This window comes from Stomoxys calcitrans, chromosome 1 (genome assembly GCF_963082655.1).
Source record: "Stomoxys calcitrans chromosome 1, idStoCalc2.1, whole genome shotgun sequence".
NCBI lineage: Eukaryota > Metazoa > Arthropoda > Insecta > Diptera > Muscidae > Stomoxys > Stomoxys calcitrans.
Window position 1 is genome coordinate 189,446,708 of NC_081552.1, and position 15,879 is coordinate 189,462,586.

Sequence of the window (15,879 nt, forward strand, 5' to 3'; positions counted from 1 at the left end):
AAATTTGCTCATGAGCATTCCATTAAGGAACAGGGGCAAACTTCTCAGATATCACCCATCATCAGTAATAAGGGGTCTCCTCTTTATAGCCTAGTCCGAAATTCGAAAATGTCGACTTTGAAAATTGAATACGACAAAATTCGAATATATTATATTAACGATTTTTAATTTGAACGATAAATTTTATCAAATGAAAAAATTTCCCATTTCATAAGAGTTGGTAACCCTGATGTTATCACAAATGACAAATGAATACAATATGTGCGACCCTCAACAAAAACGTTTCGTGACATAAGGAATACTTACAGTAAACAATAAAAAGGGGGAAAAAAATAAAATATTTAGTTATAGTTAAATTCAGATAAGTATTTTAATTCAAAATGAATAATCCCACATTACCAGCGGGCATCCAGAGTACGGCTGGAGCCATTGCTGTACGAAATGAGAAGGGTAAGTTCTATTGGTTTCCAATGGTCTGTCTCTGTTCCAATTTATTGGATTTATTTTCTTTTTCAGGTGAAATTTCTATGCAAAAGGTAAAGGTGCAACGTTACATATCTGGAAAGAGACCCGATTATGCCAAATATGATTCCAGTTCTGAGGGTGAAGATAACGAAGATTTTTTGGAACATCGTCGCAGACAATATGCTCACCATCATCATGAACGGCGCCAGCACAGAGAAATCAAAGAAGAACCTCAACGCGAGGACAAAGAGGATGAAAAAAAGGAAAATCGAGGCGTGGCAAAAGAGGATGAGGAAGAAGATGTGGATGATCCACGTTTAAGGCGTCTGCGAGCACGCCCCGTTGAACAGGATGAATTGGCCAAGGAGCGCATGGAACGTCACCGTCATATACATGAACCTGAATTTCTGGAGGAAAGTGACTCCGAGGATGATGAAGAACAACAAGTCGCCATGCAAAAGGCTACCAATAAAATTACGTTGGCTTCTGAGTCCGACTCAGATTCAGATATAAGTGAGTCTGAATTGGAAAATAGGCGTTTAAAGTTACGCCAACGCATGTTGCAGCAACAAAAGGAGGAGGAAATCCTACAGAAGGAAGAGGAAAAACAATCAGAATCTTCGGATACAGAAAGCTCGGAGTACGAGGAGGAAACTGAAAGTGAGGAGGACAATGAACCACGTTTGAAGCCATTGTTTGTGCGTAAAAAAGATCGTGCCACTATACAGGAAAAAGAGCGCGAAGCCCAAAAACAAAAGCAATTGGAAATTGAGGCAAAACGTTTGGCCAAAGAAAGAAGACGTAATACTCTGCGTCTTGTCGAAGAGAGTGTTAAAAAGGATTTAGAGAAAACCAAGGTATGAAAGGGACAAAGTATGCATTTACAATTTTAGTTTTGACATAAGGAGTATTTTCAGAATGACACTGCCGAACCACAAATTGAAGATGTCTGCACAGATGATGAGAATGATGAAGTAGAATATGAAGCTTGGAAATTGCGTGAACTTAAGCGCATGAAGCGTGACCGTGAGGAAAGAGAAAAGTAAGTAAAACAATATGAAAATTGGGTAAAAAGTTAAAAGCCAGTTGATTAAGGCATAGCCTTAACACAGCAGAGGAGGAGTTAAATAGTCAAGCAACATTTGTCACTGCCACGCAATTGAAAGGTGCAAAACCAAAATAATAGGTGAACACGAAGATCCCTCAAGGGACTTAATACTCTAACCATTCTAGAGTTATGTAGTTGCATGAACTGACTGGCTGGAGAATACTCTTAACGGTGAAAATTTCTCCCTGGTCCACCTGGTTTTCTACTTTTCGCTTGCGCGTTGGTTTCCTTTTTTGTATCTCTATTTACGTTTTTCCATATTATTTTTCCCCGCCACCTGTTTCTGAAGTGAACACAGTAGGTCTCCAAGTGAAGTTGCTAGCAACCGAGTTTGCTATTCATTTGTACACCCAACATACCTAAGATATAGCCTCAAGACCAAGTAATCACCAAAATCAAGGTTTGGCTCTGCTTAGAACCCGTTTTTTTATCTTGGTCTTGAGGCTAGCTTTTTATATACACACCAGCGTTTTCTTGCATTTTAAATTGCCTTAAATTTTTAATTATTGTTTGTCTTTTTTTTTAAGTACCGAACGCGAGAAATCCGAAATCGAGCGTATGCGTAATCTAGGCGAAGACGAAAGAAGACAAGAAATGCGTATCAATCCCAAAATCGTTACCAACAAAGCTGTCAAGGGCAAATATAAGTTCTTGCAAAAGTACTATCATCGTGGTGCCTTCTATTTGGACGAGGAGAATGATGTGCTGAAACGCGATTTCGCCCAAGCCACTCTAGAGGATCACTTTGACAAAACCATATTGCCAAAGGTAATGCAGGTTAAAAATTTCGGACGTTGTGGTCGCACCAAGTACACACATTTAGTGGATCAAGATACCACGAAATTCGACTCACCTTGGTATGCTGAGACGGCCAATAATCTCAAATTTCACAGCGAGAGAGGTGGTGGCATGAAACAGGTCTTCGATAAGCCCTCACAATCCAAGCGCAAGAAAATGGACTAAGACTGCAGCAATAAAAACAATTGATTTCTAGCTAATAAGTCTTGGTAGCTTGTAAGTAAGAAAATTAAAAACCTTTTTTATGTAAAAAAATGGCTAATATTGAAACTACTACTGGCTCTACAAGGAGCACATGTACTATGGTATGACTACCAATTGACTAGTAGTCTTCATTTTTTTTTGTTATGGATTAAGAAAATAAACATTTGTATTTATTTTGCATGGAAAAGCAAAATGACTACAACACAAACAAATTGCAAATGTCAAAGATATTTCAAATTTGATTGATGAGTTTCATAGATTGCAACTGCCTTGTAAATCAAAATTAAATTATGATAAAACAACTGTAGCAGTTCTAAAGTCAGATTAGCCCGGCAGCGTTTACGTATAAAACTTCAGCCACGTGCGATTATGTCGGTTTATGTGGATTGAGCCAGTTTGATGTGGATATCTTGATTTATGTCTGTCATTTTTAAGTAGACTACTTACCAATAGAAATGTTTTTTCTTGATATATGAAAAATTTGAAGAGAGCAGGTTTAGTAGAAACATTTTATGGGGCCCTTAAAATTATTTATTCAAATGGGCAATCCGTTTTGTCATTTTGTGGTGTGATGTGAATGCCCTTATACATACATGTCATAGAAGAAAATGAAACAAAAAGAAGGAACGATTGTAACTGGAACCTTGTTCGAACCGGAATTGAGATCAATCCCGGTACTATATGCAGCTGGCAGATACGGTCATCATTGGTCAAATGTACCACATATAATGGCTGGATACAACTCAGCAGGAATAACAATTTTTCGGGTCTTCCTAAGTCTAGAGACAGGAGTGTGAGTTTCATCGGTGTATATTGCACAAACCAATCCACATTAGAGTCAAGATAACCTCCACTTCATAGCCAACACAAACCTAAGACCCCAAAACGACATGACCATGAGCACCACACGGGTTGCAACTCTAAGCTACGATTTGTGTGGTATTCAACTTCATCACGAGAAGCTCGGCTCGCAGTTACCTGGCGCGTCCACAGGTTTCGGATAGTAGGATAGTTGTGAGCACCACACAGGCTGGGACTTTGGCTTCCGATCTGTGTGGTGCTCCTCGCTGTCACGAAAAACTTAGCTGCGAGCTACCGGTAGCGTCCACGGTTTGCTGATAATGGAAAGTTCCATACGGAGTAGCAGCAACGGCAGCCGCGGACAGTCAGCGGAGAGTCTCAGTGAGAGATTGGCCAGCAGCAGCTCTTGCTTCAATATTGAGTGCCAATGATGCTCAAGGAGCAATTCCATGGCAGTCGGTAATACGTACCGGATTGACCCGATGGAGGAGTCTTTCTTCAGCAAAGGCTGCCGGCTCAGCAACATGAAGCTCAATTTGACGATGGTCATGATGTTAACACGTCGATCGATTCCATGGACCGGCACTAGCTAGCTCACCTATGGAGCTTGATGAGGATCCCTACCTACACATTTAAAATTGGCTACAACAACAAACCTAAGACTGTTATGCCAGGATTAGCCTTCCCAACCCCCTTCCTGGTAACGACATTAGCTAATGTCCGTGCGAAACAACAATACCATCGGCTCAGTTTGCCACGGTCGAATTCACTCAACATTGCCTAGGTGCATAAGGAAAACTAACAACGACAGAAAAGACTGTAAGGCCATTAGCTGCACAAATCCGGTAACCCTTGTCTCTTCAACAAGGGCGGCTATGGTGACTAACAGTGGGCTGTAACGCCAACGGGTCAGATACGTCATCATCCTCGTTCTCGATATCCCACACACCAACACCCCCACCCCCTACATCAACGTTACGGCCACACCACCTCAGCTGACTCGACAAACACGACTTATTTCCCTAGCACCTCCACATAACGCTCACCATTGCAAATGCAAATTTGCCCATCAACATTACATTAAGGAACAGGGGAAACTCACCATTGACTCTGGCAATATCACTATCGGAGCGATTGTCATGCTCGTCTCAGACCACGTTCTAATAATCAAAGTGTTTTATCGACAGTAATCGAGCTTCAGAGAAATACAGAGAACGTCAATCCCATGGCAGCCGGTTGTACGCACTGGATTGACGCGATGGATTTCTTCATCAGCAAGGGCTACCGCCTCAATGTACACACTGCCACAACAACAACAGAACGTATTCAGACGAAGGTCACCCCCTTCTGAGAAGACAGAGAAGGTTTCTAGAGTTTTTTCATCGACCACTGCCGTAAGCACATGTTCAATTCCAATTCCATTCAATTCCTCAATTCCATGATATTCGCCCCAGAGGAAGGTTGACGAGAAAAAGATGCATAAATGCAGATAAGGATACACCCCAGTAAGGTGCAACACGAAAGAAACGAAAAAACAGAAAACCAACGCATAAGCCAAAAAAAAAAAATAGGAGAAAAAGGAGTGAACCAGAATGAATCAGGACAAGCAATGTCTTGTTTCACGAAATACTTTGCCACCCTGCAGCCCTCTCCACATTCACGCGGTTGTCGTTGAAACCTCCACCCTACCAAAACGCTTGTTGTTATTGTAGCAGCGTGTTGTACAATGAGGTGCAGCCCTTGCCGATGAAGGACTAGAGATAAGCACCACCGTGGTACCCTGTACTTGTTCCACCATCTTACCGTGCGGAGTACACCGTTGTCCAGAGCCCGATTCCACACCAGAAATTCATAGGTGAGAATCGACCGAACAACCGCCATAATCATCCAGCGTTCCATCCCTGGCCTAAGATCCCATATCGCTTTCATATCGAGTTACGACAGGAGTGGAGATCATTCAGTCCCCTTTTTGATCTTTCCTTGGTGTTCTGTCTCCTACTTAGCCCAGATCAATAATCAAACCTAGGAACATGGCAGCAGCTTCACTCCAAGCAGGAGAGGTCCCTTCAAACGACCCAGTTTTCTCCTCCTGTTGAACAGCCTTTCTGGGGGTTTATGCCGAGTCCATTGGACCCAGGCCTTTCTGGGGGTTTATGCCGAGTCCATTGGACCCAGGCATAACCAAATAGCTTCCTCAACGCCCCCATAACGAGTTACATAATAGTATGAACAAGTAAAAGCGTGCTAAGTTCGGCCGGGCCGAATCTTGAGAACCCACCACCATGGATTCTGCTACAAATTTATACAAAATAAATTTAGTTGAAGGGCATAATTTTATTCTACATACCAAATTTAAGTCAAACCAGCAAAAATTAAAACTTCTAGAAACCGAACAAGGATAATCGAGAGACCGGTTTACATGAGAGCTATATCAAGTAATAGACTGATTTGGACCATATTTGGCACGTTTGTTGGAAGTCGTAACAAAACACCGCATGCAAAATTTCAGCCAAATTGGCCAAACGGAATGACTAGATTAGTATACCCCCGTCCTATGGTGGGTATAAAAAGGAATCGGCCACCCATCATGATGACGACGTCATCCGAGCGCCTCTCTCTAAGGACCTCAGAATCCCATTGATAACCAGAAGTCCTGCTTGTGAAGTTCCTCTAGTGTAGAAATTCATCGCGTCCCATGTCGAAACCAGCCCTTCTTATCACATATCTGAGGACTTTCCAGGAACAAGATTGCCATGTTGGGAGAAAACCCACCTCCCTAAGAAGGAACTCCTGTGTCCCTGCAAACACGGATATGAGCAGAGAATGTGCTCGATCGTCTCATTCTTATCGAGACAGCTTCCGCAGTAATTATTATTTGGGATTTCGGATCGGTTTCAATCACGAAATTAATGGATCCCATTAATTTTTTAATTGAAACTGCTTCTGTACTTGGCACAGTTGTTGAGAGTCATAACAGAATACTAGGTGCAAAATTTCAGCCACTTCGTACAAAAATTTCGGGTTCCAGCTGCTCCAGTCAAATCGGAAGATCAGTTTTTATAGGAGCTATATCAGGTTTTAAACCGATTCGGACCCCACTTGGCACAGTTGTTGGAAGTTATAACAGAGCACTATGTGCAAAATTTCAGCCAAATCGAACAAAATCTGCGGCTTCTAGGGACTCAAGAAGTCAATTCGGGAGATCGGTTAATATGGGAGCTATATCCAAATCTGAACCGATATGACCCTTTTGCAATCTCCATAGCCCTACATCTATATTAAGTATCTGTGCAAAATTTCAAACTACATCGGGTTGATCCGGCACAAAGAACCGGCTGCCATGATATGTCTATAGATTTGTCGAAATGTGGGACGTTTGGGAATTTGAAATCTCCTTCCCTTTATATTGTAAGGGCCAAATTACATTTAATTGAATTTATTTAAGCACCGTACTTGAAAATTGTTGAAGATTCACGATTTTGAATGAAAAAATTTTTAGATTAAATTAATTGAATTAATTTTTTATTTGAAAATGGCAAAAATTTCAATCACAACTGTAGTCGGAAAAAATTCATATGCAATAAAAAAATTATTGAATCAATTAATTTTTTTTAAATGCAATTTTTTTCTGTGTATAATCACCTGAAGCCATAATCAGCTGAAAAACAGAAACTCATCTTCTGAAGTGAGTAAACTGACTACCGAAAATCTGCCTCTAAATATTTTTTTTTTAACCAACATTAATAAGCCATGCCCAAATATTCTCTCGGCACTGGATTATCTGTATAATACTGTTTAAACTTACAGGCATACTTATTTCTTTCAGCCACAAAACCAAAAGCGTTAAATGTCTTCGATATGTAAGCAAATACGTCCAACACCTTGGCATGGGCTTCCAGCTTGCGAAATGCCTCAATAGCTCTTTCCAGCACAGGCAAAGATTTCAATAAACGTTTGTGTTGTTGTTCACGATCTCGACCAGCAGCTACCAAACAGCGGGTGAAAATAAAATCAGTTTTCGCTCGATCATAAATGCCACCATTTGTATAAATTGTATCAATGGAATTTCGCAAAGCTTGCAAGGCCTTCTGATGCAAACCCATTTGCAAAAGGACTTGGGCCAAAATGGTATCTATCATGGCATGTTCATACTGCAGGTAAGCCCCTTCAGCAATCACCGAGGCTTGCATTAGCAGATCTATGGTTTCCGATGATATGCACTTATCCGATAGGCTGTTATAGGCCAACAGCATTAGCACACGCACCTGTCTCAAAGTATCCAAATCGTTTTCTTGCAGCAAGTTCTGTAAGATTCTGCGAGCTGCGTTGTTATAGCTTTTTGCTATATATACAGCTGCCCTTTGTATATTGCCATCATGTTTGTCCAGCAAATAGAGTTGACAACACCAACGCAAAGCTTCCTGCCAACGCCCACGATAAATGCATTGTTGTATAGCAATATGACATTCACTGGTCATCCAATCGGCAGCAAATGGATAACGAGGAAATCTGGTGCGTGCATGATGTTGTAGTACGGCACTAAGCTGATGTTCCCCTTGAGTGTTAAACCACAATGATAGATTGGCCAACACCTTGCTGACGCTTTCCGAGTTGCTGACATCTCCAAATACCCATGTCTTCTTGAGATTCAGCAGCAATTGTGAGTACAGGGCAGACATTTCATAGCGTCCATATAGGACCCACAGTGTGGTGCGTAAAGCTAACGAATCGGAAATATGTTCTAATAGGGTATTTTTATTATTCAATTCATCACTTTTTAGCAGCAATTCGAAGAGATCTAAGGGCAAAAACCCACACTTGGCCCCAAATGCCACCACAAACTCAATGGCCAATGAGAGACTTTGTATGAGGCCGGGATCTTGAATGTCAGGCAAACTCTTTTCAAAGGGACCAATACGGCTGCTGTTCAAAAGGCAATACCATGAATTGGCCAAATCGAGACATCGTTTATCGCCACACTCCTGCGCCAGCATCATGCATTCCTTGAGGGCATTTAAGGCCTCTTTTTTGTGATTGAAACTGGCATGCAGTATGGCTAAGTTCACGCTAAAGTATTGAAAGCCTTTTTGGTCGTTTTGCCCCATCATATGGGTAGGACTGCGGTCAAAGGATCTATGCAAAGCATCTAAGGCCCCAAAGACATCACGTAAACGCAATTGATTCATATAGCCCAGAAAGTAGGCCTTTGCATTCAAGGGATTATCCTGGATGATTTCATTCAATTTCGTTTGCATCTCAATGGGCGACAAGGCGCGTAGTTCATTCTTTTCCAATAGATTACACTGTTGATTGACGAACAGTTGTGCCTGTTTGGGAGACCATTTACTATGGGGATTGCGATCTTGATGGACTGTGTCGGTGTCCAAAACGGATTCCTCCATGGTATGCTCTTCATCAGTAATATTAGCGGTAGCTTCGCTGGAAGAGGGCACGCAATGTGGTTTGCGTGGGCCAATTGTCAGAGAGCGTACACCTGGAAATACGTAAATATTAGAAGGGCAATACAAACTTACGCACAAAGAGGTGTCGCACTATAAAAAGGAGGCCCCTTATCATTGAGCCTAAAACTTGAATCGGACGGTTCTCATTGATAGGCGAGAAGTTTGCCTCTGTTCCCTAATGGAATGTTCTGGGCAAATTTGCATTTGCAATACGTATATTAAGCATATCTTAACGTACCTTTTTCATAATACAAACATATGTTTTTATGTAATGCCATCATTTCCGGAAATGAAAGACGTTCCAATATCACTCCCACTCTTCGTATGTATAGGCCAACCAAACTGAACTGACTCACTCCCAATTGTTCGGCCAACATGTTTTCAATGTTGTCCATTTCGGCAAAGTCAAACAAAGTCTCTATGCCCAAAGAGAATAGATCCCCCATGACCTTTTCGAATCGCTCCAAATGTAAAGGATCAATTTTGAATTTCGGAGAGCATAGAAGTTGATACAAATCGTTGTAGGTCATGTCGGGATATTGTATTAACTTTAAGAGTAACATGCAAAAATTGCGTCTATATTGTGTGGGATATAGAATACCAGAATCCGTGGCAGCTTTCTTGGCCTAGTCGTGAAAGAAAATATAAGGTGTCATGTCTTAAATGCCACAAGAAAATTGGATTGGCTCACTCACCTTTATATACTGCTTAACTAGAATCAGCACAGACACCTTATGCGGAGTAGGCATCTCGATTCGCGTCAATGTGGGATTCCGTGGATCCAGCGCTTCCAATTCTTCGAAATGCATTTTATGCGGTGTTAATTTTTGCAATTTAACATAAACAATTTAGACGGTGCTTCTAGACAAAAATTCAATAAAAACCGGCATAAATTACAAACAAAAACAAATACAGTGGGTACCAGCCAATCCTCTCTCGCTCTTTTAGCTTAATCAATAGGCAACGTATAACGTATCAGATAATGCATTACGCCATCAGCTGTGTGTTTTTTTTGTTTTTTGTTAATAAATCGATTTTAAAGAAGCCTTCAGAAGTTTTATTTAAGTTAGGCCGAATAAAAATTGTTGAAAACATGGTGATCGCTTTATCTATATAGTTGCGTGACTGACTGACTGATTATCGCCCAGCCCAAACAGTTAAAGCAGGATGCATTTATAAGGTGAGGTCATGTGAATAGCTGAGTACAATTTTTTATTTTTGTTTTGATTTTGTAGTAAATCTAAATGTCAAAGGCTTGATAACACAGCTGTGATTTTTTTCTAAAATCTTAAAAATATGTTCTATTTGATCCGATATTCCACATATAAGCAACAAAATAGTGTTAAATCCATGACATAATTACCAGGTAGCGTACCGTAAACAGCTGAGTACAATTTTTTTACGCGAAATGTACTATCTGTAACAAAAAATGGCGCTAACTGGTAACATACACAAAATCAGAGTTGCACTAATCACTGATTTTGACGGATAGTGCACTCAATATTTTGTTGTTGGGCAACTGCCACTTACTGTAAATGAATATATTGGGTTGCCCAAAAAGTAATTGCGGATTTTTCATATAGTCGGCGTTGACAAATTTTTTCACAGCTTGTGACTCTGTAATTGCATACTTTCTTCTGTCAGTTATCAGCTGTTACTTTTAGCTTGCTTTAGAAAAAAGGTGTAAAAAACGTATATTTGATTAAAGTTCAATCTAAGTTTTATTAAAAATGCATTTACTTTCTTTTAAAAAATCCGCAATTACTTTTTGGGCAACCCAATATCTTGTTTAAAATGATAAAAATACAATTATAAGACACATTTGAAGAAGATAAGTTGTAAAACAAAGTTTATTTCTAAAACCAGTTTGACATTTAAATTTACGGCATTTGTTTCTCAATGTAGTTTCGTTGGGGGTAGAATTTTGTTGTTGTGCTAATGACCCTACCTCTCAATTGTACCATGCAGCTAAAGCTGGAATCATGAAAATTTACGCGAATGTTGGTTTTTGGCTATACCAGTGGCTATAAGGCCGAATTTCGTGATACTCGTACGTTTAGGTACTAAAAAGTACGAAATGGTACATGTTTACCCAGCGCGAACGGAATTGGGTAGAATTATGTTCTTGGACTTAAATCGGCAGATCGGTCTATATGCCAGCTATATCCAAATCTAGACCGATCTGGGCCATATTGCAAAAAGATGTCGAGGGGCCTAATTTAACTCACTGTCCCAAATTTCAGCGACATCGGACAATAAATGCACCGTTTGCGGACCCAAAACCTTAAATCGAGCGATCGATCTATATGACAGCTATATCCAAATCTGGGCCGATCTGGACCAAATTAAAGAAGGATATCGAAGGGCCTAACACAACCCACTGTCCCAAATTTTGGCAAAATCGGACTATAAATGCGTCCTTTATATGCCCAAGAACTTAAATCGAGAGATCGGTCTATATGGCAGCTATATCCAAATCTGAACTGATCGAGACCAAATTAAAGGAGGATGTCGACTGGCCTAACACAACTCACTGTCCCAAATTTCAGCGACATCGGACAATAAATGCAGCTTTTATGGGCCCAAAACCTTAAATCGAGAGATCGGTCTATATGGCAGCTTTACCCAAATCTGGACCAAATTGAAGGAGGACGTCGACTGGCCTAAATCTAGGCAAAGTCAGACAATAAATGCGTCCTTTAGTAAAATCGGATAATAAATGTGGCTTTTATGGGCCTAAGACCCTAAATCGGCGGATCGGTCTATATGGGGGTTATACCAAGATATAGTCCGGGTTAAGTTCGAAGATGGGGTATCTTCGAACTTAACCTGCTTATGGACAAAAAAAGAATCTGTTCAAAGTTTCAGCTCAATGTATCTATTTTTAAAGGCTGTAGCGTGAGTTTAACAGACAGACGGACAGCCATGGCTAGATCGTCTTATTTAGATCAAGAATATATACTTTATAGGGTCGGAAATTGATATTTCGATATGTTGCAAACGGAATGAAAAAATTAATATACCCCCATCTTCGGTGGTGGGTATAAAAATTATGATATTGGAATATGTCCACCTAGGTTTACTTTTTACTTTTTTATATTACAGATTTCGAAGCTCCGATCTTACTGACTCAGGAAACGTAAAGAAAATAATGGGAATTCATGAATTCCTGACTAACTAAAGCTACGGCATTGGTAAACCGTAATCTACTGTTAAATCACTCTTAAATTCCGAAAGAAGAGATCAGAAAACTGGCAAGTTATAGATATAATGCGATAACAAATAATAATAAACAATTAAACCTGATTTGCACTGTATAGTACTAAACTAACCACCATGGTGCAGAGGTTAGCATGTCCGCCTATGACGCCGAACGCCTCGGTTCAAATTCGGGCGTGAACATTTGAAAAAATTTTCAGCGTTGGTAAGGGGAAACCCTTGCTAATGCTGACAACATTTGTGAGGTATCCCGCCATGTTAAATCTTTTCTACCAAGTGGTGTTGCTATGCGGCACGCCGTTCGGCCTTAGTATAAAAAATGAGGCCCCTTATCATTGAGTTTAAACCTTAATCGCACTTTAATCCCCTGTTCCTTAAAGGAATGTTCATGGGAAATTTTGTAGTACTAAACTAACATAACAATTAAGAAACATCAAAGTGATAGGGTGAAGAGGAAGGTCAATCATCGCTTCTGCAGCTTACAAGCCAATGCACCCGGCCCGCCACGGGATAGCTGTGAGCATAACCCAAGCTGGAACATTGATTATTGATTGCTGTCATGAGAAGCTTAGCTGCGATCTACCGGGCAAATTCACAGGTTGCGGATAGTGGAATGCTCCATAGGGAGTAGCTGCAAAGGCAGTCGCGGACAATCAGCGGTATCGAGCAGAGAGTCTCAGTGAGAGGCCTGTCAGCACCGGCTCTTGCACAAATGCTGAGTGCCTATGATGCTCGACATGACAATATGGCGAGTTATTGGCGCCTTTAAATAACCAATGGCCACTCTGTTCCCGCGTCGATCGGTCTTTTGGGCCGGAACGAGCTTGCTTACCTACAGGAAAATTACGAGGATCGCCGCCTCCACATGAAAATGTGGCTACAACAACAACAAACCAATGAAGACCTATCACAAATTACAATGGATAAGGTTAGAGAGGTGATTCGCAACACCAAGGCGATTAGCCCCGCTGATATCTCAAAGCCAATGGAGAAGAACTTAAACGAGCCCGAAGTCGAGTTCCTGACTGAGGGCATCATCCTGACTCTATGCTCGACAGATGACATAAATAGAGAAAATGCGAAATTTTTAGCCCTTTAATAAAGACCCAGATAGATTATTTTCACCGAGACGCGAAAGATGGCTGTTTGCAATGGACCTGTTCTAAATAGGGTGTGTGGGGCTGCAGAGCCGTCATTATTGATTAGGGACTGAGCAGAAGTAATAGCATGGAACGGGTCAAAATCAGACTAGATGTGTTCTACTCCTATAAAAATTGGATAGGAAGGAGTAAGATTCCCAGATCAGGAACAGCACATAGAACGCTTTCTACGACGCCCACGCCAATGATAGGGTCCTCGCGCTATAGGTTTCAGGGTAGCAAGGCCCCGGTACAGAATATCGGGAAACAGGACGTCGCTGGGACAAAAGAAGCATTGTAGCGTCAGACACTTGACGTCACATGGAGATGTTTTTATAAAATTCGCGTTTCGAACAAACAGATAAATAAAATCCATGCAGACGCTTGTTTTTCTTTAATTTAATCACTGTATTTTATTCGAAAACAAAAGCCAATTCTGCATTCCTTGCTTACAGTTTTCTTTCTGATGTGTAAAAGTAAATAAAATGTACATGTACTTGCCGAGCAATATAAAAAAGAGGACCTAATAAATTATTAGTTCGTTATAATTATTCCATTTTGTGTTCACACATTTACTTTGGTCATAATGAGAACAGCCGAGGGAACTAGACCTAGAGCACTCAAAGGTTTTTCAAAATCATCACAACTGAATACTTTGCGAGGAAACGAAGTCATAAGACCGAAAGGCGTTTCACTGCCTGTTTTCATTTGAATGAATACCCGTACAGCGGATAGCTGTTCTTGAACATTAAATGTTTCGGTAAGGGTTGAACCGTCCTGCAAGCGAATTTGTATGCGTGTCTCCTTATAATCTTTCGGTGGGGACTTGATTGCTGTAGCCTCAGTGGGTGTAGTAGTGGAAGAAACTGAAGACGATGCCACTGGAGTTTCGGGTGAGGATAGTGTTTGGCCGGCTTTGCGTCTGGCCTTGTCGGCTTCAATTTGAGCTTTTACTCGTTCACGGGCAGCCTTTTCGTCTGCCTTTTCACGTTTGCGTTGTTCAATTATTTTCTTCATTTCCAACTCCTCGTTGCGTCTACGTGCCTCCGACATATCCTTGCCAGATTTAATTCGATTGCGTTCGCGCTCCAATGCGTCTTGTTTCTCACGCTCTTCCCTTTCTAATCGCTTTTGCTTGAGCTTCTCCTCAATCAATGCCAATTGCTGTTTCTTTTCTTCTTCCGTCAGAGGCTTTTTCTCCTCCGTGGATTCTGAAAAATTACTGTGGCCTGTTTTGGCTGCATGAAATTCCACCTCCCCCTGATCCTTGCATAATTTTCCGCAGTCATCACACTTGAGAGATTTCGCGACATCGACTTTTTGTGAGTTTGTAGAAGTGCTGGGACCAGGTTCATTCTCTTCAATATCAGCAGCAGCAACGTTTTGTGGGATGCTTTCATCAACATGAGCTAACAGCCACTCCATCGCTGGTTCCACTCCTTTCTGGTTGGTCACTTTCAAAGCATAAACACTGTTGGTAATAGAACAATAAAAAGGTAGAAAAAAAATGATTCGGAAACCGGCTTGTGAAATTCTATGGCTATATTACTTACGCTCTGTCTTTGGGAAACCCCATTTCCATTAGAACTTGAACATCGCCCATGTCTGTTTGTTGAAGGTGCAAATTTTTGAATTGCAAAATTACTTTTCTAGAAAATATCAACAAATTTGCAAAACTAAAGATGATAATGACTTTTACTTCATCTAATTCGCTCAGAATTCTCCACACTGAACATACATCGCATAGTGATTGCAATGCAGTAATTATCGAATAATTATTATGAAGTAGTAGTTGGTAGGGTTACCAAAAGACAAATTAGGGATTCACCCAATAACCGCAATTTGAAATCATGTGATGGCCTTCTTGCAAATATAAGCCCATGCACATTCCAATATGGGACAGCAAGGCGGATTTAAAAAGGTGTTCTCACACGAACAGCTGTTAACAGCCGGCCAGGTTTGACGGTATTAAGATGACAATTTTTTTTTTGCATTCTCTTTGTTCTTATCTTCTTTCTCGTGTATTCTCTGCTCATGTACGCACACAAATTTTTTTGTCTCTGTTGACAAAACGTCGACCAGCTTGATGACAACATAGCGGATTGCAGCATATGATTTGTGGTTGTTGTACAAATGACACCACTTTTAATTGTTTCGCCATGAAGGGACAGGGGCAAACTTCTCACATATCAATGAGTGCTGCCTGATTCAGGTTTAAGCTCAAAGGGCGTTCTTTTTATAGCCGAGCCGAACGGAGTGCCGCAGTACGACACCTCTTTGGGGAAATGTTTTTACATGACAAAGTACCTCACAAATGTAGCCAGCGTTAGTAAGGTTTTTCTGATGTTCACACCGGGATTTGAACCCAGGCGCTCGGCGTTATATGCGTACCTTTGCGCCTCGGTGGCCTTGAGTTGCATTAGGCCCCTCGATACCTGTGCCGAGTATGGTCAATATCGAATTGTATTTGGATTTATATGGTGTGTTGTATTAGACCCTAATAAGCCCATGAACCAATAAGAGTCTCTGTTATTTCCCGAAATTGACAAAATTTAAAATAGTGTGTTTTGGCTCCCTCAACATCATTGCACGATAGAGACCAATATACCGGAAAAAATTGTAAACCCTACTCCACTACTGTGGTACAGGGTATTATAACTGAGGGCAGTTGTTTGAAACTGTC

At 40.9% G+C, this 15,879-nt stretch overlaps 3 protein-coding genes across 4 annotated transcripts; 1 reads left to right on the top strand and 2 right to left on the bottom strand.

Moving 5' to 3' along the window:
* Nucleotides 1-274: 274 nt before the first annotated feature.
* On the top strand, nucleotides 275-2,787 carry LOC106086174 (microfibrillar-associated protein 1). The gene is made up of 4 exons (XM_013250729.2): nucleotides 275-450; nucleotides 517-1,322; nucleotides 1,383-1,507; nucleotides 2,101-2,787. The coding sequence occupies exons 1-4, from the start codon at nucleotides 381-383 to the stop codon at nucleotides 2,534-2,536; spliced, it is 1,437 nt and encodes a 478-aa protein (XP_013106183.1). The 5' UTR covers nucleotides 275-380; the 3' UTR covers nucleotides 2,537-2,787.
* Nucleotides 2,788-6,981: 4,194 nt separating this feature from the next.
* On the bottom strand, nucleotides 6,982-9,750 carry LOC106086167 (anaphase-promoting complex subunit 5). Of its 2 annotated transcripts, XM_013250723.2 has the most exons (4): nucleotides 9,534-9,750; nucleotides 9,077-9,464; nucleotides 7,182-8,870; nucleotides 6,982-7,034 (listed from the first exon to the last, which is right to left on the bottom strand). In XM_013250723.2, the coding sequence occupies exons 1-4, from the start codon at nucleotides 9,645-9,647 to the stop codon at nucleotides 7,015-7,017; spliced, it is 2,211 nt and encodes a 736-aa protein (XP_013106177.2). In that variant the 5' UTR covers nucleotides 9,648-9,750; the 3' UTR covers nucleotides 6,982-7,014. The 2 variants fall into 2 exon arrangements, with proteins under 2 accessions (XP_013106177.2, XP_013106176.2); XM_013250722.2 differs by lacking the exon at nucleotides 6,982-7,034 and having other exon boundaries at nucleotides 7,074-8,870.
* Nucleotides 9,751-13,580: 3,830 nt separating this feature from the next.
* Nucleotides 13,581-14,938, bottom strand: LOC106086169 (UBX domain-containing protein 1). Its single transcript, XM_013250724.2, has 2 exons — nucleotides 14,750-14,938; nucleotides 13,581-14,667 (listed from the first exon to the last, which is right to left on the bottom strand). The coding sequence occupies exons 1-2, from the start codon at nucleotides 14,797-14,799 to the stop codon at nucleotides 13,761-13,763; spliced, it is 957 nt and encodes a 318-aa protein (XP_013106178.1). The 5' UTR covers nucleotides 14,800-14,938; the 3' UTR covers nucleotides 13,581-13,760.
* Between the last annotated feature and the right edge of the window lie 941 nt (nucleotides 14,939-15,879).